The sequence below is a fragment of the Oryzias latipes genome, chromosome 21, assembly GCF_053564925.1.
Source record: "Oryzias latipes strain Hd-rR chromosome 21, Olatipes_Hd-rR_3.1".
Lineage (NCBI taxonomy): Eukaryota > Metazoa > Chordata > Actinopteri > Beloniformes > Adrianichthyidae > Oryzias > Oryzias latipes.
The window spans coordinates 23679174-23706911 of NC_136257.1; the positions used below are offsets into that span (position 1 = coordinate 23679174).

Genomic DNA, 27738 nt, shown 5'->3' on the forward strand with positions numbered 1-27738 from the left:
TGTGAGAAATGTAAATATGATGCAATGTTTAAAAGGAAGCAGACAATTATAAGATTTGTATTCTTCAATTCTGCTCCTTTCCAATCATGAAAATTTTCAATAAGGTACGACAAACATGTAAAAATATTGGACATTCAATCATTTTCATGAAAGGAACAAATAAATAAATGAAAATCAAATTAAATGAACTACAGTGATCCCTCGCTATAACGCGGTTTACTTTTCACAGTTTCGCTACTTCATGGATTTGCATTGTGCATTGTGTTCTGCATTCTGATGGGCTAAAAAGTCACTCCGCTTCTTCTCTACCTGTGCGTCAATAACGTTGCAGTTTAATATTTTACACGGACGTAAAACAGCTTGCCAAATTTAAATTTAAACAACCCGTTTACTGGATGTACAATGCAAAGGCTTGGATGACAAAAGCACTCAATCTGGATTGGTTCAAAAACTGCTTCATCCCGGAGGAGGATGACATGAGTCCGGATGACGTAAATGCCCTGATTGATGCAGACGCACATCCGCTGACCGATGCAGACCTGGCAGAAATGACAAAGCCACAAAGCGACGATGAAAGAGAAGAGGAAGAAGAGGACACAAGTGTGGCTAAAGATGACGAAGAAGGACTAACACTTGGTTGCTTAGCAACCATGGTGAGAATGGCCACTGAACTTCAGCGAGTAGCTCAAGAATGGGACCCTTTGATGAGCCGTTCATTACAGTTCTCCAACATAATCGATGGTGGCATGTTGGTGTATAAGGATCTTTTTGCAAAGAAGAAAAAACAGCGACAACAACTGCCTATCACTATGTTCTTCTCCCGAACAAACACACCTGCACCGCGGGCTTCAAAAGAAGAAAACACTGCAGAGCGGAGTCAGGATGCAGCAGCTCAGACTGAAGAGCAGTGAAATACACCTGAGTAACTATTTGTCCGACTGTACTTTGTGTTTTTTTCATAATCCTTTTAAATTTTCTCCAGTTTAATCCAATTACACGGGTCGCGGTGGGCGGTGCTAATCTCCGCACTTTGAAGCCTTCTGTTCACATCGATGATTAAAATTCTTATTTGACAGTACAGAACAGAAGTTATTTGTTGAAAAAAAGCTTCTAAAGTACCTTTATTTGTAAAATAAATGTTTCTACTTCACGGATTTTGCCTATCACGGGTTCTTTATGGAACGTAACCCCCGCGAAAAAAAAGGGTTTACTGTATATTAAAGTGGACCAGAGTTATTTCTTAATCTATTCCAGAGTTCAGACATGGCTTTCCACCTGCCCAAATGAGGCAGTCTGTTCCTAAAAATCCTAGTATGAAGTTAAAGATTAAAATGAATCTTACAGCATGCATAAATAAAAGCAAGTGGTTGCTCTAAAGTATTGAATGCTCACTCATCCTGTCCTTCTTCCTTCAGGTACCTGACAAGGATTTTGTGAGGTGTTTACATGCAAACACTCCACAATGACATTTGCTGTCAAAATTTCCATTTTGTGCCAGTTTGAGTGTGAAGCACAGAGGAAATCTCAGACCATCCTCTGCCTCGGCAAGTCATCTGACGCCCCCCCAAATATTTCCAACACAATAATCCCACCGATTAAAAGAGAAAGTCTGAAGGGTGTTATTCCTTATTGTGTTCTTTGAAAGTCTTGCTGTAAAATGTAACAACGCCATAAAATCGTGCAGAAAAATCTATAATGACCTCTGGATGCAATGCATAAAATAAAATGGAAGCCTTGACACTTAAATAATAGTTTATTCTAAGTTGTTTGGAAATCCTAAACATCCCAAATATGAAAATCCCAACAAAAATCCCCAAATCATGAAGCCTTATTCTTAATTTTATATGAATTAAAAGATTGCACCACTACTTAATGTATTCTTTTTCACATCTTTAATAAACTGTTCAGCCAAAATGTCTTTAGTCTAATCAAGTCTAATTAGTTAAACGGGCACTTTAGAGTTATCAAACGCGTCAATCTCAGCGGTGCTTCTATCATTGATTCGAAATTGCTACTCTCTCAACGTACCTTCACCTGTTTGCCGATCTCCAAATACGCTTTTGGAGTTGGAGCTATAACCTTCAATTTCATGGATGGATGAGGCTCTCCTCATGCTGCTGGTGCTTCCTCTGGGAAAGGTGTTTGAAAGCGATGTGGAGGACTGGTGTGACTCTGTCTGGTACAGCTTTTCCCAGGGGAGTTTGAGAGACGAATGATCGAGTGGTTCTGGGCCGATGCTGGTCTGGGAGCAGTGGTGACTTGAGCTTATGAGGGCATGCGTGTCATTGACCTCAGTAGGACTGCAAACGCTCTTTGTGGGTGAAGGAAAGCTGTCCAAAGCCACTGAGTCCTCATCTTCTTTGGGAGAGTCCACCATCACAGCATCTGGGTCTTCTTGCGGAAGAGACTGCTTGTTGGTATTCATTAAGCTCAAAGCAGCCTGACGGAAGCGGAAGAATCTACTTCTTCCTGAAAAAAAAAAGGTAACTTGTACAAGACGGCACAAACACTTGCATTCAGATAATTCCTTACTGCGATATATTACATTATATGAAAAATTGCATTGTCTTGATTTTACTCTTTTTTTTCTTATTTAACACTAACAAATAAAAAGTTACTTGGGTAGCAAATTTTATCTTGTTGTCCATCTTTCTATTTGATGATTTTATTTCAAAGGGTTTCACAATTAAAGATACAGTAAAGTAAAGTCATGCACATCTGTGCAAAGCATAAGAGTTATGGAATGTTAAGGAGCGTGTGTTAATTAAAGTATCATCTTCGCTGTTAAAAGGTAAATTTTTTTTAAATAATGCAGCAAGTTTGAACTTCATTTTTTGCCGCACTGTAAATCTACCACTTCTCCGGCAATGTAGTTGCGGAAGTGGAAATGTCACACAACTGTTGGATCTTTTTTAAAGCCTTCAGATGTTTGCAGATGTTTTTGTAATGTAATGTAATGTTTTTTTTGTAATGTCATCTGCAGGAAGTATCTACTCCAAGCCCATACAGGCAAAATAAGACAAAACAGAGGCAGCACCGTTGTTTTAATATTAGCCACAATCCCAGTCATAACTGACTTCAAAAAAAAATTGGTCTCTAAGTTATAAAAACATCAGTTTCAGTCGTAGTATTTCACAGAGTCATTGGTTGAAAAGTCTGTTTCAAGTTTATATGTCTTAGTTTTTACAGTTTTAATGAGGCAACATTTTAGCTATAATTGAGAAGTGATTTTTTTTTCATAAATATTTCTTTTCCTCTAAAAAGTTAAAATGATGCCACAGCACTAACAGCTGTAACATTTAGGAAAAAACTTTTAAAAAATAATATTTAATTAAAATATACTATGTTGAGATGTGGTGGAATTTGGATAAGTTAGATTCCCATTACATTAGTAAGAAAGATTTTTAACAATATTTAGAGCAATGATATAAAAAGGAGCACAGATCAGTGGAGACGTTTTCTTCAGTGGTGAACATTAGAAGTTGTCTGTAAACCACTATAATCCAGACACTGGTCTGTTTGCAAATTCTGCTCAATCCTGGTCACAGAGGAAGTCAATATTGTTCTCCACAGAAGTCACAATTGAGTTAAAGTTGATTTTGCCTATATCATGCAAAATCCACTTTTTGAGCTTTTTAGTGTAGTACAATGTAAAGTCCTCACTATAAACAACCTCAAAGGGATATTTTGATTCATTCACAAGTTTCTGAGTATTCCCCTAAAAACCTGCAGTCTGAGCACAAGCCCCTCCCAATCCACGGTAAGGGTTAGTGCTTAGTGGCAGAAACATTTAAGAAATAAACATAAACATGAAAAAAAACCATTGAGAAACCAAAAGTGTCAAAGCAAACCTGACAATGCAGACATTTCCATACACTGGGGGTAAATAACTAAATGAAGACAACTGTGAATGATCATCAACACAAACCTGGTGAGAGTGACAAGGAAAACAGAACATGACTAAAACTACAATTTACCAAACATCCAAGGGCAGAATCCTCACAGTTTTGTCCCATTTAATGCTGAAATATTTGTGAACCCAAATTTTTTAAAACAGGCATTAACCAATCAGTTGTTTTTATTTTTTGTGAAATCTCTCACTGTAATTTGTTGGTTATTTAAATTGGCATTTAATACAGTTGAGATTTTTTAAATATTTGCCGTATTAGTATGATCTAGATTGAGTTGTATTATGACAGTTTGAAATTATTTGAATTTATAAATATGTAAACTTTCTGATCAGTCTAGTTTTTCTTTATGAAGCTTCTCGAGACCAGCTTGAGTGTAAATTGGTGCTTTATGAATACAAATAACTGACACTTCACAGAATACTAATATTTTAAGTTATGAGAGGCCATTGACTATTTTTTTGTAGTTTTAGCAAGAAATAATAAGACAGACTTTAATATGAAGAATCACAAAGAATCACTGTTTTCTTGAGAAAGACAGATCCTTCATAAATGACATGACCAGATAAGCATGTTACCCTCTCTTGACACGATGCTTGTTCCTTTAATGTGTGTAAACTGAAACGTGCTGGTTAACTAAAATATGCATGACACAGACAAGAGTAAAATAGTCACTCCTTAAAGTGATACAATTTCAGTAAGGGATTACAAACTTTAAGTGGAACAACAAGAAGGAAAATGGTTATGACGGTATTTTATGTCAAGATACTTGCAAAACGACAAAAGCATGAATCAATGAACCGGTACAACTAATACTTACGTAGATCTGACCTTGTAGGGGATGTGGGGCTTATATTCTCGGTTGAGTTGTCACTTCCCTCGTCCACGACATGTTCAAAATTCATGATAAACATCATCACCACGCCTTCTTCGTTCTTCACTGGGATTATGTGAGTGCTGCACTGAAAATCAGACCCTGAAAGACACGCAGAGTCACTTTATGCTTCCATCTGTGGAAGGGTTTGTGGTCTTTGTGAAGGAAATTAATAAAGACCCACTCCAATGAAATGTGTTTTTGGTGTTTTTTCCCAAACATATTTAAAGAAAATTGAGTTCAAATCATTGTGAATCAGGAGCAGCCGAAAAAATGCTGTTGCAAAAAGTCTATAGCGGTGATGAATGTGATACAGTCGGCAAGTTCCTTGCTCCGCTTCTTTCTGATGCATCCATGTACGTCTTCGTTTTCCTCGTCTGAACTCGCTCAAAACTATAGGTTATGGCTGAATAGCTCCAATTTTGCTCGCCATTTTTATTGCACTGGTAATCTCAAGTTGGGGTTGTGTGGGGCTGTAAACTAGCTGGAGAGAATGTAAACAAAGGGATGATTAAAAACTGGGGAGCTTACTTCATGCTGACAGTCCCACCCCCAACTCAGAGGTGAATTTAAGAAACTACTGCCGCTTTGCAGAAACTATGTCCTAGAAAACGATGCTGGCTTTTTGATTTTGCCTAAAAGCAGTATAATCATAATTAAAAGACCACTGGGAACACTTTTACAGTATCATAAGATGATTGGAGTGGGACTTTAAAGTAATGACACAGTGTCAATGCACAATAATTAGAAATGTACTTTGTGTGTATTTGTTGATGAGCAAACAAAAGTTTGGTTAAGTCAATAAAACATCAGAGCCATAATACAATGATAACAGTAAACTAAAATAAATATAAAACAACAAACAATTAAAAAGAAAACTGTGGTAAATAGCAAATTACAGCTTTAGTTTTAGTTGAGTTAGTAAACTCCAAACATAATACTCTTATTTTTGAAAATAGTATTTTCACCCCACAATGTACCACTGAAACCCATATCAGAGACTCCCTTAGTGTTCTGTCTTTTTTACTTCTATCAAACATAATAATTTCCACCACGTGAAAATTCTATCCAGTGGCAGAACTGGCCCTTTGTCTGACATTCACTCAAGAGTTGTTGTGTTATTCATATTCACAGAGGACAATTATTACCAGTGTTCCCTGTAATGTCCTCCGGGCTCACAGACACCCTGCCAGCAGCATTCATTAGCAGCGGACTTGCTGTCTGACTAAATATAACAAGCTTGGTCTGTCTTAACATGCCAGAGTTGTTGGACAGATTTCTGCTGCAAAAAACCTCCTGTATTTCTATAACAGAATCTATTGTCAAAATCATTACCATGATAAAGTGTCTTTCATGGAATGAAAATCACTTTAAAAAATCCAAATTTAGTGATGACTTTTGTATTTTAACCATAAAAAGTGAAATAATGCCCCAATCTGACTGCGTGTCTTCTGTGTTGTCACTGTTCATAAAATTAAACTTTCCTTTGAGGATTGACTTTATTAAGATTATTTAATTGAAGGCTTTATATTTGTTTTCCTAAAAGAATATTAAGTGCGGGTAAATTTGAAATGTTATTATATAAGAGATATTGTTCAAAGTGGAAACTGAAAGTCACAAAAAAGACACATTTAACACATTTATGTGTGATTAGCCACCTTTCTATAAACTGTTAATAACTTTGCTGATCACATGGCACATTTCAAGCGTGAGGGGCAGAAAAAACCTCCCTGATCTTCTCTCAGATAACAAGTTGGCCAGAATACAAGATCACATGCTAGTTTAGATAAGTGGTGAAAAAGCTGTATTTGGAGCTCAAAGTAAAGACTGCACAGTTGTGTTCCTGTGGCGTCACACTTCCAGGAAGCTTTTCTTGATCTGTTTTGGTAGAGGTGACATTCAGCAGGGGGGCAGATGAGAAGGACCCCCATAGCTTAGCCTTTAGGCATGATCGTTGTTTCCCAATCTGTTAAGGTAAACCTTGGTCCAGAAATGTTTCTGCTGAGTTTATTATCTTGATTTAGTCAAGGTGTGCCAAGCCTCCTGCTAAATGACAGCTGGTATAGGCCACAATACCCCGACCCTAAAGAGGATGAGGCTTTTAGTGGTTAATATACCTTTTGATAATGAAGTCATTTGATATCTATTAACACTGGATTTGTTTTAAATATCTCACTCTATTGCATACAAAACTTAAAGAAAAACAGTTGCTTATGAGGTATACTGCTACATTTTTAGTTATTCCAGGTATTCATTAGTATTTTTAAAAACATCCTAAAAGCTTAAACATATAAATGCAGAACATATCATCAAGACTGATTAAAAAGGACATTCACAGTCTGCAATAAAAACCACCATTATTTTCAGTACAATGAAATAACAAATTGAACTTGACATCACCTATTAGTGCAAGAAGTAATGTTTTAAACATGCATTTGGCCTTTACACACTGTCATCTTGGAGTTTTGGAGGCTGAGGAGACATGCATAAGGTGCAATGGACCAAAAGCCTAGGAGCAATATGTAAAATCACTGGGTTAAAGGCACTTCTTTTCTATTTACACATAAAATTAGGCCTTTACGTGTTTTCAAAAGGTTACACATTTGGTGTTTGTCTTCAGAAAAAGGTCAAATAATCAAGTCAGGGTAAAACAGAGATTACTGATCAACCAGATGAACCCAACCAGAACAGTCAGTAGTTGTAATATTGGATGTGATGTCTTGTCATTGACTTGGGTGGTTACACACATCTGAGCAAATTAGATCATCAGTTGAAATGTGCGTTTCAAGACGAAAACCAGGCATAACATGTCGAGCAATCTCCCAGGAATTAGTATTATGGTAATTAAACAGCCCCCCCTAATTGGCCTTATCTTGACTTTACTGGAACATTGCAATGAACAGATCAGAATAGTAATTTGCTACTGCACTTACTGAAAAAGTAACATGCTAAGTCATGCATCAGTAAATAGTTTATAAATTTGGTTCAGGTGCTATTTGGGTCTTTGCTTTGATGTAATGTGTTGCTTGTGTTTATTTATTTTTGCGTACGGTATATACCGGGTTGTATCAATATATAAATATATGAATATATAAATATTTAAATATATAAATGTATAAAAATATATATAAATATTATATATATACATATATATTACTGTATGTAATCTATCTCTCAAAGCCAAAATTTGTGTTTCTTTAGTGTGAAACTTGTTCCTCTTAGCTCTTCCTGTTTTTCCCCCCTTTTATGTTATTTGAGTCATGTGATGTTTAGATGGTCTGTGACGTTTTCTTTTGCTCTTCTTCAGTGTGTCACAATTACACCTGTTTGAGTTTCCAATCATCTCAACTGTTTCCGTTTGGGTTAATTACTTCCATTCAGTACTTAAGTCTATGGTTTACAGTTGCTGTTGATCAGATCCTCTGTCTTGTAGCCTTTTGTGTCCTTATTGTTTAGGGTTTAGTGGCAATTAGCCTTTATCCTTCATTTTCAAGAGATGTTTTTAACTTATTTATGAAGGTGTTCCTGTTACTATCCTATCGATCTTTTGTTGGACCTTTAGCAACAATCTTCACATGAAAACTCAGTGTATTTTTGGATTTGGATGTTAAGAAATTAGCATTGGTATCAATTTTGTCAAAACCACAACAGCTAGAACCTTACATGATCCTCATTATATGATGGAACAAAACTGCTTTCAATTGACTCTATTGCTGTTGTCTAAACTGTTATCTAAACCAGGCTAAGTAATTGGCATCACGGTAAACTCAGTAGTCTTCCTTATCTCACTGCATCATACTCTTCCATTAGAAACATTTGTAGGCTTGAATATATCAAGCATCACTGACACAAACCATCAACGTCACATGGGGGGTTATCAAATCAAAGGTCTAAGCCTGTTCTCACTTAAAAATACTACTGACATGCAAGACAGGACAGAATTAATGGCTGCTGGAATATTTACAGTTCAAATGCTCACTAGATGCATCTTAGAAGAAGAAAGTCAGAGAGTAGTAAAGAATGGAATGGATTACTACTTAAAGCCGATATTCTTTATCGAAAAAGACCATTTTGTTCTCTGTCAGCATAGAGGAAAAGTGGTTAAATCATGTCCGTGGTACCATTTTCAAGGTTTCATTAATAAAGTTATTTTCCTGTTGGAAATTGTAATTGCTCTTTTGACATTTCTTAATTTCCATTGGGAACTAATGAAGTATTTTTAATTGAATTTCTGCATCAGTTCATGTGGTCTGGTGGCTTTCAGTTTGCTAGATACTAAACCGCCCTGATATGATTACTTCCCCTTTTCTGCTTGTCCTGCATAGACAAACTTCAGTTTAGTGTTGTTTTACCGCCTACCTTTGGTTTGCTGCGTTAAGTTGTTAACGCCGACAGTACAATTTGATCCATTCTTGATTTTTGATTGCAGGGTGATTGGACACCATCCACCCCATTCACTAAATTGTAACTATCCTTTTTAATACTAACACGCTTTGTTAAAAACATAACCCACTCACACATTACTCAAAGACCAGCAGCTCATACAATGGTTGTTTCCCTGGTGGCCCCATGTCCTCATGGAGTGGGAGATCCCTGGAATTTCTGGCCATGTCTTGGAGCTTGGTCAGACCTATCTTCCTATTTTTATTTTCTGTCCTGTAGAACACCTCTGGCCCTCGTCGCCACGTGGTCGGGGAAGGGTGGTCCTTCTCGCTGCCCTGTGCTGGATTTAATTGAGGTCCAGTTAATGACCCATCTGGAGATTCATGCGGGAATCTTTTGAGAGGCTAATTATTCTATGGGGTTTGTGGGCATGTTGCTCAAGACTCCTGGGCAATGGCAGGCCCCTCATCTAGGATTGGTGGAGCACAGGGACCAGTTTCTGTTTAGGCTGGGGCTTGCACTCCCTGGGCTCTCCTGCTCTCTGGGAGCTGGGACTCCTTTGGTCCTGATTTTAGGTAGCTGTTGTTGAGTTTTCTGGGGTTGAATGTCCCTTTGAGGGGGAGGTATCTGAGGACCCTCGGCTGTCACTGGTACTGTGCTATCTGCTGTGGATTCTGTGCAGGGCGTTCTGGACTTTTAAACATATTCCGTGACATTGTTGTACCTTTTCAAAAAAACACACTCATTTGAGCACAGGTGCCTCACCATTGGACCAACACAGATATTTGTATTTGTGCAATTTGGATACATGTTTGGCGTGTGTATGTGTACATATGTGCATGTAAATCAGTGTGCATATGTATTTATGTATGTGTGGCTCTGCAAAGACGTTTGTGCAGTTATTTGTGTGCGTAGTATTTATACATGCAACATTTTCTGAGGTGAAACAACACTGCAGGTACTGTTGAACTGTTGTAACACACTGCAGGACATCAGTTTGGTGAAAACAAACCCAGCTGTGCAAACACAGCTCAATATGCAAAATCAAATTATATACGAGTTTTTCGTCTTCCTTACTCAATGCAAAAATGTATTTAATGATTGCTTTACATTGCCGTGTACTGTAGCTGAATGTTGAACAATCATCACAAAACCAATAAAGACAAGGAAAATGAGTTACTTCTCTAATGATAGGAAATGAAGGAGCCGTGTTATTCAAAGGAACGCTACCCTTATTATTACTTTTGAAAACTTTGTCGTGGTTAACACTCTTTTTTTTTTGTCCCTTTACCTCAGAAAGCGTATCAAGTTTGTCATTTTTGTCTCAAAAATTAAAAAAAGTTTTAAATTGTTAAAATGTGAAAGTAATATGCATTGTGTGTATATTTATATTCTAAGGTAAGTTCAATTCCCTTTTTTTAAGACTTTTATATTGTAAATTTAATTTTAAGTCTGTGTGTTATGTTAAATTACATTGAAGTACCTTGCGTTTGCATTTTTTGCTTCTTCATATTTCCATTTTTATATTCCCCCCATTAACCTTGGCTTTTATAAATGAACTGCAGAAGTGTGGGTTAGTGTCCATTTAGAGTTTAAATCTAATTCATCATCTTTATCTCTTTCTTAACCTCAAAACCTCATGCTAAGACCAGCCATTGTTACAGCTGCCATTTATAATCAGTGTTGGGGTTACGGATTACAAAGCAATTTAATTACTTTTGTCAGTAACAGAGGAACGTACCAAATTACACTTCATATTTCGGTAATTAATTACAATTACTGGACTACAGAAACCCGACTTCCTTCACTACTTAGGTTTTATAGGTTCTGACATTTTCTCTTGGTCAAATGAAACGAGACGGAGGTAAATTAAAAAAGAAAAACAAAGATGGGATCGGTCAAAGTACAGATATGCCCTCATTGCTGCAGTCACATTGCTTTCCAACCTGGCTCAAAGATGAGACAAAAGAGATGCTGCAAGGAGTCTTCTCCTCCCAGAGGAACAGCAGGTGAGCAGCAGAGCAAAGACCCGCCCAGTGTAGTGATCAGTTGGTTGCGAATGAAACAACTCTAAACCGGCTCTTTGGTATGAAGGACAAGAGCGGACTCCCAGGAAAAAGACATTTTTTTCTATAATATTTCATCTTTTCTTATTTTATTTTTCTATCTAAGTTGCCTGTGACTGCGTCTCTGGTCAATATGAGTTAGCGCAGCTAAGAACTCTGCACAAAAGGCAGACGTGGAGAGAGAAACAGGTGAAACTCATTGTTATGGAATACCTAGAGTCAGTGAAAATGAACATGGAGGCATTAAATAGTTCTTTGTGTTCTCAAAAGAGTGGCTTTATTTTAAATTTGATAGATATGAATATAGGCATCACAGGTTTTCCCCCCACATTTTACTTTGAACAGTGGCATAGACTACATGTGTTTTTGTGTCATTTTTCACACTGTTGTCTGAATTCTAATAAAAGTAGGGTTATGTCTTGAACCGGATTCATATTTTTCACAAGGTCATTGCTTTAAAAAAAAGTTAAGTTAAAGACAAGGGGTCAAGTTTGAGCAAACTGTTTTGCCCTCGAGAGTTTGTATACAAGAGGAAAAATAGTAAAGTAACGAGTAGTGAATTATTTTTTAGAATAGTTAGAGTCAAGTAAATTAATTACAATTTTGATCCAGTAACTAAGTAAAGTAATTAATTACTTTTTTGAAGTATTTTAACCAACACTATTTAAAATGAACATCTCTGAGAATTTCTGCAGTTCCTACTGGTTATGGGGGTAGGAATGTCTATTATTTTCTTAAAAATGTGTCTTCTGTTTTCCTGACAGCCAAGAAATGTTTTTACAGATGTCTGAATAAATAATCAGCATGTGAGGGCAAGATCCTTTTTTCATAATGGAAATTATACTACATTATCCCATTTCCATAATCAATTATTAAAACATTGCTGCTTTATCAAGTGATTCTCTGGACTCAATTACAATGACCTCTCAAAGGCCAAGCAGAAATGTGCTGATTATGTATTAAAGATTCATACACACATATGGTTGTAGGAAATAAGAAATATTTTTTTCATTATCTGATCATTTCTGTACAAAAGGCTAAAACATTTTGTGGTTTATTTGGAGTTTACAATATTCAGTAAAACCGTATCTGCTTTAAGTAAAACTAGGAAAGGGTGATTTTAGGATTTGTATCCGTCTTTCAGTGCACTCTCCATCACTGCAGCCATTAAACACAGGCATTGAACAACTGTCTGGTACAAAAAAGCTTTCCTAATGTTATCTGACGTTTTTCTGCTTGCAGGCTATTCTGTTTAAGCCAGTGCATAACATAACTGGGGCATAACCTATCAGGACTTGGATACTCAGGGAGAAACCATGCAATCTAACCCTTTGTTGGAACCCTTGAGGCTTGTGGCCATATCTTAATATCTTCTTGAAGCTAGATAGCCTGGCCTAATTTCATCTTCAATCATCATCCTCAGAGCCATTAGGAATAACTAGCAGCTCCTGCAGCTCAGACATTGCTTCACTTCTGTTTAAATTCATCCAATCATTCTCTGCTTCATAATCTTAAATTCTGCTTAGCTTTCTACAACTGCTTAGTGAAAGAACTCATATGAGCAGCATGGTTTGGTGGTTAGCAATCTCTGGGTAATTGAGTTCATCTTGCATGCTTTTTTAGCCAAAAAGGTATTTTAAATTGAGTTATTTGGGTCTTTAGAGAGCTCCCGCCTGCCTCATCTCATGTCTTTTCAGTGCAACTTTACATCTGATCCTAACATTAAATAAGTGATAGTGAAATACATTAACTGTTGTATGGAAATCTTGTATGGTATCACACACTGAAACAACAAAAGGGCTTAACTCAGTTTGCCTGGGATTGCGCCATCCATTGTGAGGCAGAGCTCAATTGTGTAGTCTCACAGCCCACGCTGTAATTGAACAGGAAGTACCCAAAATACAATGATTTTGATCATAAAAATTATTAAAATTATTTAAATCACACAGAAATTGCATTTGTAGCTCAGATTGGTGGGGAAATATGATTGCATCTCTCTAATTCATCCTATGATGGCAGGTGAGGAGGATTTAGGTGAGGCACAGCTTCACCTGCCTTTCCTGACCACACATCTCTGCCTGAGTATTTTTTGATCACATTTAATCCTGAGAGCAGAACTGAAACACTCTTGAAAATTACAGGAGATTCATGCAGCAGAATTAAGAAGAAGAAAGATGACTTTTTCATTATGTGCACTTTAGATCTGCTCTGCATTTATTTTCATTCTTTTCCTTTTTTGTGTGTGTGCTCTGAATGCTCAGCACCTTTTGCTCACACTCCTGCTCAGAAAAAAATGATTTGATGGAGACCAAAATATAAATGTTTTACAAAAACCCTATAACTGCAAATTAATATTTTGTGTTTAAATGTGTATTTTATGTGCATGGGAGAGACTCCATTAAACTTTACAACCCCTCACTTAAGAGAGAGGTGGAAATTGAGGGGGTTTTTTTGTGCAAATTTGTGCTCTCTGAATTTTTGCGTTCTCTGCTTTATTTAGGCTGCTGGAAATCCCATTTCACTAAAAGAGTCATCCAGAAGGGATAAGTTGAGTTTATATCCATTGCTATGTTCAGACCGGGCTCAGAAACACACATTCGAGCGACCACTCCCAATTAAAAACCCTATGTATGCTTGTGCGGGCTACCACATTCAAAACTCTCATAGTTATAAGTCTGTTTTCGGGCTCTACATACAAAACGCATTGCCATTAAACACATGACAAAAGTTAAACCAGTTAAACTTCGACCAATCAGGGACTCTGCTTTTGTAGCGTCTTTTTTAAAACAGAAGTGCCAAGTGTTTAAAATTGCAAATGCACCAGTACAAGTAGTAGCACAAGTACAAAGTATAAGTCTTAACTAATTGGTGATTCATGAAATTGCACAGATAAAGAGCTTGGCACAGTTTGACCACACAAAGAAGTAGTAGGCCCAATCCATGACATAAAAAAACTAGGTAGAGCAATGCAGAGTAGGTCCAAGTGGAAAAGGGCTATTTGTCTGATTTGCCCCTGAGAGGCCCAATGATAGAGTGGCACACCTGATCTCAGGAGCTAAGCTGTTAGTGTTTAGACAGGAGGCTGCCTGGGGATTGAAGGCTTTGCTGGACTGGTACCCTGCCTCTTGCCCAGTGACAGCTGGGATTCATGCTAGCCTCTCCACAACCCTGAACATAATGAAGCATGGATGCATGGATGAATTGATATGACACTAGATGAGGAAAATTGAAGTGCAAGACACCAAAGACGGTTTACCATGATTAAAAATGAATATGCTCTTTTAGACTTTAGTCATCCAAGTGTTCTGCCACACACCTTGTGTACTGCAAGGACTCACTCTTCTGTCACTGGACCCTCAGCTGGAGCACTTGGCCCTTCGGTCCCCTTGGTGGGGAGGCACCTATGAAACCCTGCACCCACGCGCACCAAATGTTCCAGAACAGTCAGCTAGGCTCTCACTGTTATGTAGCTATTATCCATTTAGCTTCTGCCTGCTTCATGGTTTCAGCTTCCTTTTGTCAAGACTCATTGAGGTACAAAGTATTATTACACCCTGTGGAATGAGATAGCTTTAGAAAACTACTGACTGAAAGCATTTATCTCATTGATAATGCATCCCTGTTGGAAGACAATTGTATAAGTGGCATCTTCTCCAAAACTGCCTTTGGTTCTGCACGTTGAGATGAAGAAATGAGGGGGAATAAATAGTTGCAGTCCTCGAATAGCAGAAGACTTTGGTGTGCTCTCACGTTGTTCCAATACTTTTAATTTCTAAGAATACACATAAGCTGCTTAACTTTTTTTTGCCTTTTCAGTGAAAAAAAAAGGCCAAAGCTTTGTTGCTTTTGATGCCACGTGCCGTCATCAAATCCAAATCTTACTTTTTAAAAATCTTCTCATGGTCGTTGTGAATGGGGGAACAAAAGCAAGACTTTTGAGTCTCAGATTATATAAAAATACAAATTCTACCATCAAAACTTCCATGTACTTACTAAAATACTGATAAAAAACATTACCCCCAGAACACAAGAAATTATTGATTTAGTTTACACCTGAAAATATTGATGAAGATGAGGAGATAGTAACATACAGCAAAAGCATACGCTTTACGCTCTCAAGGATAGAGAAGTTAAAAGGTTTTAGTCAGCAGATTAAGGTTTTCATAAAATCCTAGTTTTTTTTTTCTTCAAACAAGGCCTTCAGTTGTTTTGGATTCAATAAAGATAGTAAAAGGACACAAGTAATCGGTTTATTTGATTATTTTTGGCTCACACAACAAAGGAGCGTTTTATGCAAAGGATTGTTTGATTTTTTTTTTAAATGGTCACTTAAATGGTGTGAGGAGGATATACATTGAATACTTTCAATTTCCAGCCATCAACTTCAATTTGTTGGCCGACTAGAATCAATAGGTTCATTGCTCACAAGGATGGCATGAATTTTTCATTCCCCTACAGCACTTGGAAAGCATGAATTGTGTCCTCCATACCAGTTAAATGCATTTACTCTGTAAGCTGCTCATTCCCAATCGCTGCACTGTCAGCCCTGACATCTTTATTCATGAGCACACACACTCGCTGCAAATACATCTGAGAAGTATTAAGAGTTGTGTCTCAAAGCTGTGATGCACCCCAGGGAGGATTGTTGAGACTGTAGGCAGAGATAATGTAAGATGGTCTCTCATTCACAACTCCTCAAACATTACAGGCACGTGACAGCGTAGATTTGCAGTAAGGGAGATGCAAACATCATGGAAGGATGGGGAATGAAAGGAAGCTGCTTAAAAATATCCTTTTATCATAAACTAAGCTGTTCTGCTCTCAATTTTATTTTTTATTTTTGCAGGTTTTTGCAAAAAATCCCTGTTAAGCAGTTGGCTCCTGGCTTGTGTGCCATTAGCAAAGCAAACAATAAATAAATAAAAAAGTATAAGAGGAAAGTGACCTGAATGCTAATAATAGATTAAACTTGTATCCATTGCTTGGATTTTCACCAAACTCACAATTAAAAATTAAGACCTCGGCTCAGAATTTTTGAATAAAATATTACTTCCTGCCTTCTGCTTTCACTCCTTAAAGGACTTTTGTGCTTGTATTTTGCCTTAGTGTTGCATTACCAATAAACACGGTTTTGGGGTCAAAATAAAAGTTCACCATGATTTGGAAAAGAATTTTGCAACTTATTCTCCCTCCCCACCATTTCAAAATGCACATGTTTCAGTTGGATCCATGTCTTCTAAAGGACATTCCAGATTCAATATCAAGAAGTCTGGAACTATGAGAAGTCAAGCAGTTCATGCCAAAAATGGCTCAAGAAAAGTTATCTTTGCAACCAGCAAGTAAAACTCGCATACGTGTCTGTTTTAGGTCCCACTCCAATCATATATTAATCTATTGTAAAAGCGTTCCCTGGGTTTTAATAATAATTATGCCCCTTTAAGCCAAAATAAAAAAGGGTTTTCTAACGATTCACAGTGATTTGAATAAAGAAATACACAGATATAAATTTTGGGAAAATGTTAAAAGAACATTTTAAAACACCAAAAACATGATTTTCATTGAAGTGGGTCTTTAAAACACAGAAACTTAAGGATATTTAGATCAGGCTTCAATGGACGTTGAGCATTTTACCTGTATAGCGATGCAACTATAGATATTTAGTTTGTTAATGCTACTTTATGAAGAGCAGCTATGTAAACTTTTTTTTAACCCTTTAACTGCCAGCTTAACCAAACAGTAGACCACATTTAGAAAACATCCATCCATTTTCCTAACCCACTATATCCTGTCCCTGCTACTGTTGGGCAAAGTCAGAGTTCACCCTGGACAGGTCGCCAGTCCATTGAAAGTCACACAATCACTCCCACTCACACATGCACATGGGACACTTTAACAGAGTAACAAATTAACCTATGAAGCATGTTTTTGAATTGCTGGTGGGAGCAGGAGTGCCCAGAGGAAACCAATGAACGCACGGGGAGAAAATGCAAACTCCACACACAAAGGTCCAGGCCTAGATTCAAAGCAGGGCCTTTTCACTGTGAAGCGAGAGCAATAACTGTGCAGCCCAGATTTACAAAAAAATATTTTTAAACATTGATTCTGTGAGTAACTCCCCTAAGACGATAGGCAGCCCAAGGAAACATATTTAAATTGATTTTATCTTGGATGAGTAGTGTAAAGGGTTAAGGAGTGTTTAAACTGGAGTCTCCTGAAAAAGTAGTGTTCTGTTTGTTTTTGAATAATCTGTGCGTGCACATTTCTGTAGGGATGATAAATGTGCTTCGTTTCACAGTTGGTGTACCTTTAACCCTTGTGCTATCCTAGGCACTTTAACGTTGGGATTTGGGTCATCTAGACCCACTAGACAGTGCTCTAAACCTTTTTTCTTCAATGATTTGTGATCTTCACTGGTGTCCATGGATTACATGAAATCTTTCCACCTTTATCCACCTTTGTCATGGTAGGGAGAACACGTCAAAGTAAGGGTGGGGTCATCTAAGATAGCACAAGGGTTAAACTAAAGGTAAGCCTTAGATAATGAGGACAATTTTACATGTAATGTGTTAGAAGAGCTAGTGAAACAGTTTAGCATGAAGCTGCAGAACAATTCAAATCTCCAGTTTTTGTTAAGACATCTCCCTGTACCATTTTCTGTTTTCGGTACAGGACAATGGCTTCCACTTCATAGCCACTTAGTAAAAGATTAGGTTGCAGCTTTTTATTTTTTAAACAAACCAATTATAAAGAGCTGGCTTCAATTACAGCACCCAAAATTGTTGGTTTTACACGGGGGCAGACCAAAAAAGAAGCAAAAATATCAGTCTATGACTTTTTAAACCAACACAATTAATCATGCCATTGTAAATACACGTATGTGTCACTTCAGATAACTTTAGCATGTTATGGGCGTGGTAATTATAATAATACTTTATTTGCACGCGTCAGATTTGATCTAAATCCCCTCAAACTGGTGCTATTGTACCAATAAGTCCCAATGAGTGAAGAGGAAAAGTGATCCAGGGGTGTAAGGTGTGATTTCAGCTTTTCTCTGTGCAGAGCCGTGCTCCTGTGAGACCACAGCAGGAGGTGGTCAATCCGGGGATTTAAGCCACTGAGTGGAAACATTATATTAAATTTCTCTGACTCCGGATTGCTTTCTCTGCTGTGCATCATTCATGGCCAGACATTCATACCCTTTAAACCACAAACCCCAGTACATTTTTCAAAGCTTTCAAAAACCACATTTATAGAAATGATAATAGTAAGTGATCACTGTGTACAGCAGATGTGAACCTTTACTAGAAATAACTAATCGAAATAATTACAGAAAAGTAAATGCACCTCAAAACAATCTAGGAAAACTGGTAGGTCTAAACATAGCAAATTTCTATTTTAAAGTAATTTAACTGATAAAAATTCATTTTTTGCAAAATTCCGCTAATAATTCATATCTCTATTAAATATTTATCATTTCATTGACCTAACGGTTAAACCCAAAATTGTGATTTCCACAGCTCTCTCATGTTCACTGTTTGCATCAGTGGTTTAAAGATGAGCATGATTGTTGTTCATTCAAAGAAGAAAAGACTTCAAAATCTGAGCACATCAACCAGCGGCTGATGTCACAATTTCAACATCTGTCTTTTTTATGGTCTCTTACTGTGATCATCGCTTCCTACACCCAATCGAACTTTAGAACCCCGTTCATAATGAATGACCCGACCCAGCTTTTATTGCTTTTTTTCTCTCCATTCCACTAAATTATGCATTTATATGTAAAAAAGAAAAACCAAGAAGCACAGTTTATGCAAATGGATTTTCCCTTGCATGGGTAAATAAAGGCATGCTTATTTAGTGGGCTTAAGACCTGAAATGATAATAGTTTAAAGACAAAAAAATAATTATTTTTATTAAGATGTTGACTGTAAATCACATTATGGCATTTATGAACACATTGGGTTCCATTAACAGGTACTGTCACAATAATAGAAACAGATTTAAAAGACTATAATTGTGAGTTTACCTGTACTAATTTTAGTCCAATAATTTAAATCCTGTGCAAACTCTTTTGCAGGTGTAAGGATGCAAAATATTATCACGTGTATCAGTATAATGCCTCAGAAAACTAACAAAAACCACGGAATGGATTTCTTTACCCAAGATGTTTTCCTACCCTGGGGTAGGAAAGGTGGGGTTTGCAGCTTGTAACTGACTCTGGGTCGTTAGTGTGCAAGTGACAGGCCGCATCATGAAGCGGAGAGTGAGAGTAGCTGCAGCAGCCTGGTAAGGCTATCCTCTCTCTTTGCAGCTCAGTCGTCAACAAAAGACTCCTCTCACCGTCGAGGCTTGGAGTGAAAGTCACCATTGTGCCATGTCAGTTACTCACCATCCTTCCGGTGGTAGGTGATCTCCACTTTGCGCTCCTCAGACCCAAGCACAGCCTGAGTCACCTGCTTGATGGCATCCTTGTCTGTCAGGTCTCCATGAAGGAAGTCACAGGTGCAGGGCCTCTGCATGATATCTGGCCTGGAGAAGCCTGTCATCTCACAGAAGCCATCGTTGCAGTAGATTATAGCACAATTTTCCACCCTGGCATTGGCTATTATAAATTTTCGGTCTGCAGGAGAAGAAGAAATATGAGAAGGTTTCTTAAATGAAAAATTAAGATGGTTATGGCGCTAATCATTCTTAAACTATTTTTTAAAAAAAAGTAAATATCTACCAAAATCACACAAAACTGATTTTAATTTGATATTGAAATAAGTTGATGTAGTTGGATGAATTATGAAAAAATGTAATATTTATTCACATGCGCACAATTAAATAAATAAATCCCAAGATACTTACTTTGACCCTCGAATTTCCGAATAATTAATCCAAGGAACGTGTTTTGTGGCGCAACGTGACCTCTTCTTACAGGCATGATTATTTAAAGATTATTTCCAGATCTCCAGTAAAAGCGCCTTTACAAGTAAATCCCGAAGTTGCCAATGTTGTCTCTTTGTGCCGTTTCCTTGACCATGCTCGACGCGCAGCGCACTTTCCCTCCTCAGACTAACCTGCGCACTTGGTCGCGGACTTCTTCAGCCCGCTTGGGTGCCCGTGCGTTTAAATGCCTCCTCGCCGAGTAGCACGGAACCGGGGAGGTTTGTGTGGCTCAGTTCGCAACGCATTTCGTGTCGAGGATGGATGGGATCCAGACGCGCGCGGTTGTGCTGTGCTGTGCGCTCGCAGTGGGCAGCGGTTAATATGTCAAGGGGAGTGACGTTGCTCCCAGCGGGCTTATGCGCGCTCTACCTCGGGTACCCCCCTCCTGTGTCACTGCTGCTGCAGCTCTTCCAATGCCCCCGTGTGAAAACACCCCTCCTCCTTCTCCTCCTCCAGGGAGACAGACTTCTTTAACTGGAGAGCCAAAGCAGATTATCACAACCGAAAAAGGTACATTAAAGCGTCATCTTTTTGACTTTGGAGTGGATTTATGTAGTTTTACTCATAGTCAACACTGCTTCACTCCGTTGTCATCTGTAAGCTCTTCATGGGTTTCCCTCTAAAACACAAACAGGGATGGGCTGGAAGTTAGTCAGGATCATTGGAACATTTGGGTTCTTCTTTATTCGGCTTTCTCCTGTAGATATGGTGTGCTGGGATCATTGTCTTGTGATATGACCCAATTTCAGTCGAGCTTTAGCTGACAGACAGATGGCTTCATGTCAGAGTCAACAGGGCTTTGGTGTACAGATGAGTTCACCGTTTGCTCAATAAAATCCAAGTTGGACTGGTCCAGTGGCCTCAAAAGAAGCCCATATCATCAGTGCACTGCCTCCATGCCTGAAGCTGCTGTGAAACAAAACAACAAAAATGTATGATTCAAATATTCATTTTAGGGACCAAAGGATGATATTTACTGAAGTGTTTTTATTTATTTAATTAATTTAATTTAGCTTCTGTCAAAATCTGACAAACTGTGTTTCCTGTCTTCTCAATTTTGTTTTAAATTTATGGAATTGCTAAAACAGTAAAAATACATAGACTGTAAACTTTATTGGACCAAGACCCACTCCAATTAAATTTGTGTTTTTTCTTTGGTGTTTTTAACACTCCATCTCAGAGGCATATTTCCGATAAACTCCTGCTGCTTTGCAGATACTATGTCCCAGAACACAACACAGGTTTTTAAAATTTTGCCTTAGCATGATCACAGTTAAAAGACTAATATATCAAAAATGATTGGAGTAGGACTAAATGCAGTTTTCATGCAGCTGATGACTTTTTGTCCAAGAATCCCCATGTTCACAAAGTGTAAACTTTATTTCTTTGAGGAAGGTAATTGATCTAAATCTAAATGATGCTAGAACAGATTGAGATATAACTACTGAAACTGTTTATACTGAAATTAGTATGTAAATACTTTCAATACCTGATTTGTCAACCCCCTGACCTTACCTTTATTGGTGTGAAAATGTAAAAGAAAAGTTATTTTTCAAATGTCCAAAGAGGTTCTACATTTTAATCAACGGAAATTAGTGTTAGTAGTAGATTTGTCGAAGAGTAAGGTGCAGTCTCTTGGTTTAGTCTTTCCGTGGGAAGTTTTTTTTTTTCTTGTTTCAGCTCTCAGAATTTTTTCTTTTCTCCATCAATTTTTTTTTTCAAGGATTTTGAAGCACTTCATTGGATATGTAAGCAGTTTTTAAAGATTAAAAACACAGCATTAACTATTGATGGCCAGTATCACATTCTGGGAATGTAATGAGTTGGATCGCTTTTCATTTTTTTGACAGAAACAGTTTTTTAAATCACAAAGTCATAAACATGTGTTATTTTGTAGGGAAAGGTATCCAAACCACTTTTGATTCATTTTGCATTTAAGTTCTGCCATTTATTCTGCCCAGATGACAAAGGATGGTCCTTAATGTCCCAATGTTGTTTGCCTAGTCGTGAGTGATCACCAATATGTATGCTAAGATGAAAAAAACTTTGTTTAAAATTGGTTTATTGGTGCTAATTTAAGTGCTTTTCTACAGACTTAGAAACTTTATTGTAAGTAAAACAGCCCATTTGGAGGAGCTGTGCATTTATCTACGGTATGTAGAATGTGCAAAAGGCTTTCTGCTTTGTTGAGTACTTCACTAATTAACATACATCAGTGGACCAACATTTCAAAACAGCTGTCAAACATCCTTGTTTAACCCAGGGTTATGTGCTGGACCTTATTTTTGAGACATACTTCTGTGAATGTTCAATTTGTAAATTCTATTTATATGCCAATTTTCTGATGTAACTTTCTTTTTCAGGTTAGCTGGAGGTTGTCTTAGTGAAATTGAGTGTATCTTGTTTTTTCACTGCTGGATCTCTAATAAAGAAAGGTTTAAATAATTTACCATTGTAACAAGTAAAACAAAACAAAGTTGTAAAAACTCAGAAGGACTTACGGAGGTAAGTTATAGCATCTTACTACTAACCAAATACATATTTGCATGGGTTCTAAGAAAGATGGTTTAAAGTTTTGACTTAGTAAAACGTAACATTTTTAGTCAAAAAACATCTGAAAAGATTTTATGGTGTTTGCATTAATGATGAAAGCGTTTAGAACCATTGCCATTTTTCTTGTAATTGGAATTTACAGAATAATCTTTAACTAATTCAAAGCTCAGACACGTAACAACAACAACAATAAACCACACAGGCTTCACTATATGGTGCTCATTGGGGCGTAAAAAAACGAATGAACTTAACCAAAGTTCCACGACTTTATATCAATGAGATGAGTCAACAAAATAGTTTCTGTTTTTTTTTAAGTGAGACTTTTTCACCAGACATGGAGTGAAAGCTACATTCCAAAAAACCCAAAGTTAACGTACAAACAACTTCCATGAAATAGGCAACAATACAGCAACATAAAACATACTGCTATTCAATATGAAAAGGGTTATATAAATAAGGATTGATTTTATATTATCTTTTCACAAGGAAACATTTCACATGTGGCTACTGTTGACCAGTAACAGTAGCAGGATGTTGTCACAGGACATGACATCACTAATTCTAACTAGCTTTACTGACAAGGACAACATAATTGAAAAACTATATTAAAGGAGGTCAAGCATTAAACAAATGTCACAGCTGTGTGTGGTAAATCTTGACTTCCCTGACAGAAAAAATACGAAGAAACATTATCTATCTAAATGAAACCATGAGGGCAAACCCACTGTTTACAACTTTGTATGTGAACTGAAGAACTTTGGAAGAAGGCCTAATTGACACAAAATCCAATGAAGTGTAGGGTGATTCTGCCAGTAACATCCACCACTACGTTGTTTATTGTCAAGCACAGAGTGGGAGGAGTGATAATTTGGGCTATCTTTTAAGCTTTGCACTAACATGACTTGGTTGCATCCCTGAGCTAATAGTCACCTATAAAGATTTTAAATCAACCAACTTTTCTTTTAATCTGATACAACATGTCAGCTCTGCCGTCATTTCAACTCATATTTATAACCTTTGTGTTTTACGTTTTGACCATCAAAAAGGCTGCACAAAAAATTGTTGTGTGGTCTTAGTGCTGAGGGAAGCAAGCTTTTTGTCAAGCCAGAGGTTACTTTGACAAAGAAACTGTCCATGGTGCTGCAGTTTCAGCACCACTTTTTTATTCTTTGGCTGTTGGAGAAGAGACATCCACCTTAATAATGTGCAGTTGAATCCCTGCAGCCTTTTTCACACTTATGCACACATATGTGCACATACACACACACACACACACACAAATTCTTCCTGATTTTCAAGAATGGTTGCACAAACCAGCTCAAGTGCATCTAATCTATGCAGACTGCAGCCATGTGGTGAACAAATAAAAGTGTATGCAGAGTGTAAAACCGCACTAACAGTTTTGAAACAGCTCCAGTGCTTTAGCCTAAACTTATCGAGCAGCATCTGGCCAACCAAGAGTGTGAACAATTAATGCACATAAATCAAAATCTAATACAAAGATCATACATATTTCATAAATAACATTCATCTGTTTGTATTTTTGGTTCTCCAATCCCTGTCTCTTCAGTAAATAAAAGCAAGCAAATTTACTAGAAAATATATGCATTTAAAATACAAGTCGAGGGTCATTTAACTGCCTCTGTAGAATGCATTTGCAGTTTTAGGGATGTCGTGATGGACTTTTCGGTTGTTGGGAATATGTCAGGTAAGTGGGTCACTTAGTACTTCTACTGAATAAATGGAAGTCCCTGACCAAATCCCACTGCCAATCCCTAACAAATAAGCTCCCTACTCAGGTTCTGGAAGTGGTTTAGGAAAGGATTAAAGCTTCGCTGTTCTGGCTCCCTCAAACGACTGTCTGGGTGGACAACCTGAAGTAGAACCAACATTGGACACATTACACTGCGCGAAAAGAATCTAGCCACAGGGGTTGCAAGCCAGTTGCCTCTGTGCCGGTCCCAAGCCCGGATAAATAGAGAGGGTTGCGTCAGGAAAGGCATCCGGCGTAAAAATTGCCAAAATAACCATGCGAATCATCCACAACACTTTAGACATACCGGATCGGTCGAGGCCCGGGTTAACAACGACCGCCACCGATGCTGTTAACCTACAGGGTGTCGGTGGAAATTTGACTACTGTTGGTCGAAGAAAGAGGGGAGGCAGAAGGGTCCGTGGCCAGAGAGAGAAGGGAAAAGGCAGGAACATAGGTTTGAGAATAGGGACTCTTAACGTTGGCACAATGACAGGGAAAGGCAGAGAGCTGGCAGACATGATGGAGAGAAGGAAGGTAGATGTACTGTGTGTGCAGGAGACAAGGTGGAAGGGCAGCAAGGCACGTAGTATTGGAGGAGGATACAAACTGTTCTATCATGGTGTTGATAGGAAGAGAAACGGGGTAGGTGTGATTCTGAAGGGGGAGTTTGTAAACAGTGTTCTAGAGGTGAAAAGAGTCTCAGACAGGATGATGAGCCTAAAGTTAGAAATTGAAGGGGTGATGGTGAATGTAGTCAGTGGGTATGCGCCACAGGTTGGCTGTGAGTTTGAAGTGAAGGAGAGATTCTGGAGTGAGTTGGATGAGGTCATAGAGAGTTTTCCCAGAGGAGAGAGAGTTGTTATTGGAGCAGACTTTAATGGACATGTTGGTGAGGGCAACAGAGGTGATGAGGAGGTGATGGGCAGGTTTGGTGTGAAGGAAAGGAATCTGGAGGGACAGATGGTGGTGGACTTTGCGAAAAGGATGGAAATGGCTGTAGTCAACACTTACTTCCAGAAGAGAGAGGAACATAGAGTGACATACAGAAGTGGAGGTAGGAGTACTCAGGTGGACTACATCCTATGCAGACGAGGTCATTTGAGAGAGGTTATTGACTGCAAAGTGGTGGTAGGAGAGAGTGTAGCCAGACAGCACCGCATGGTGGTGTGTAAGATGACTCTGGAGGTCAGGAAGAAGAAGAGAGGGAAAACAGAAAAGAAGACCAGGTGGTGGAAGCTACAGAATGAAGAAACTTGTGAGGAATTTAGGCAGAAGTTGAGACAGGTCCTGAGTGGTCAGGATGAGCTTCCAGATGACTGGGAAACTACAGCAGAAATTATCAGGGAAACAGGTAGGAAGGTGCTAGGTGTGTCATCTGGAAAGAGGAAAGACGGTAAAGACACTTGGTGGTGGAATGAGGAAGTACAGGACTGCGTCCAGAGGAAGAGGTTGGCTAAAAGGAAGTGGGATGTAGAAAGGACTGAGGAAGGTAGACAGGAGTACAAGGAAGCGCAGCGTAGAGTGAAAAGAGAGGTGGCAAAGGCCAAACAGAAAGCTTACGATGAGCTATATGACAGGTTAGACACAAAGGAAGGAGAAAAGGACTTGTACAGGCTAGCCAGACAGAGAGACAGAGATGGGAAGGACGTGCAACAGATAAGGGTGATTAAGGACAGAGATGGAAAGGTGCTAACAACTCAGGAGAGTGTACAGAAAAGATGGAAGGAGTATTTTGAGGAGCTGATGAACGTGGAAAATGACAGGGAAAGAAGGGAGGAAGATGTGGTTGTTGTGGAGCAGGAAGTAGCAGAGATTGGAAAGGATGAGGTTAGGAAGGCTCTGAAAAGGATGAAAAGCGGAAAGGCCGTTGGTCCTGATGACCTACCTGTGGAGGTATGGAAGTGCTTAGGAGAGACAGCAGTGGAATTTCTAACGAGGTTGTTCAATAGGATTTTAGAGAGTGAGAAGATGCCTGAGGAATGGAGGAGAAGCGTTCTGGTTCCGATCTTTAAGAACAAGGGTGACACGCAGTACTGCAGCAACTATAGAGGAATAAAGTTGATGAGCCACACAATGAAGCTGTGGGAAAGAGTAGTGGAAGCCAGGCTTAGGAAGAAGGTGGAGATCTGTGAGCAGCAGTATGGTTTCATGCCCCGTAAGAGCACCACTGATGCCATTTTTGCTTTGAGAATGTTGATGGAAAAGTACAGAGAAGATCAGAAGGAGCTGCATTGTGTGTTCGTAGATTTAGAGAAGGCGTATGACAGGGTGCCGAGGGAGGAGCTGTGGTACTGTATGAGGTCGTCTGGAGTGGCAGAGAAGTATGTCAGAGTAGTTCAGGACATGTATGAGAGAAGTATGACGGTGGTGAGATGTGCTGTAGGTCAGACAGAGGAGTTCAAGGTGGAGGTGGGACTACACCAAGGATCAGCTTTGAGTCCTTTTTTGTTTGCTATGCTGATGGACAGGCTGACAGACGAGGTAAGACAGGAATCTCCCTGGACAATGATGTTTGCGGATGACATTGTAATTTGCAGTGAGAGTAGAGAGCAGGTGGAGGAACAGCTAGAGAGGTGGAGGTTTGCTCTGGAAAGAAGAGGCATGAAGGTCAGTCGTAGTAAGACAGAATACATGTGTCTGAACGAGAGGGATCAAGGTAGAAGCGTTAGGTTACAGGGGGCTGAGGTGAAGAAGGTGCAGGAGTTTAAGTACTTGGGGTCAACAGTTCAGTGTGATGGGGAGTGTGGAAAAGAGGTGAAGAGGCGAGTGCAGGCAGGTTGGAGCGGGTGGAGGAAAGTGTCAGGAGTGTTGTGTGACAGAAGAGTGCCAGCAAGACTCAAAGGAAAGGTGTACAAGACAGTGGTGAGACCAGCTCTGCTCTATGGGTTAGAGACGGTAGCAGTGAGACAGAGACAAGAGGCTGAGATGGAGGTAGCGGAGATGAAGATGTTGAGGTTCTCCTTAGGAGTGACCAGGTTAGACAGGATAAGGAACGAGTACATCAGAGGGACGGCTCATGTTGCCTGTGTTAGCGACAAAGTCAGAGAAGCCAGACTGAGATGGTTTGGACATGTTCAGAGGAGGGATAGTGGATATATTGGTAGAAGGATGTTGGAGATGGAGCTGCCTGGCAGGAGGGCAAGAGGACGGCCAAAGAGGAGATACATGGATGTCTTAACAGAGGACATGAAGTTGGCTAATGTTAGGGTAGAAGAAGTCTATGATAGAGTGAGGTGGAAAAGGATGATTCGCTGTGGCGACCCCTGA

General features: G+C 38.7%; 1 protein-coding gene across 1 annotated transcript in view; it reads right to left on the minus strand.

The window, feature by feature from the left end:
- The window catches only part of kcnh7b (potassium channel, voltage gated eag related subfamily H, member 7b), a 43808-nt gene extending 23251 nt beyond the window's left edge, over positions 1–20557 (minus strand). Inside the window, exons 1-4 of the mRNA XM_011489738.4 lie at positions 20082–20557; positions 19621–19851; positions 4729–4884; positions 2029–2469 (exon numbers count right to left, since the gene is read on the minus strand). Of these exons, the coding sequence (XP_011488040.1) occupies positions 2029–2469; positions 4729–4884; positions 19621–19851; positions 20082–20157 (904 nt within the window). The 5' untranslated portion in view covers positions 20158–20557. The remainder of the gene's footprint in view (positions 1–2028; positions 2470–4728; positions 4885–19620; positions 19852–20081) is intronic.
- Between the last annotated feature and the right edge of the window lie 7181 nt (positions 20558–27738).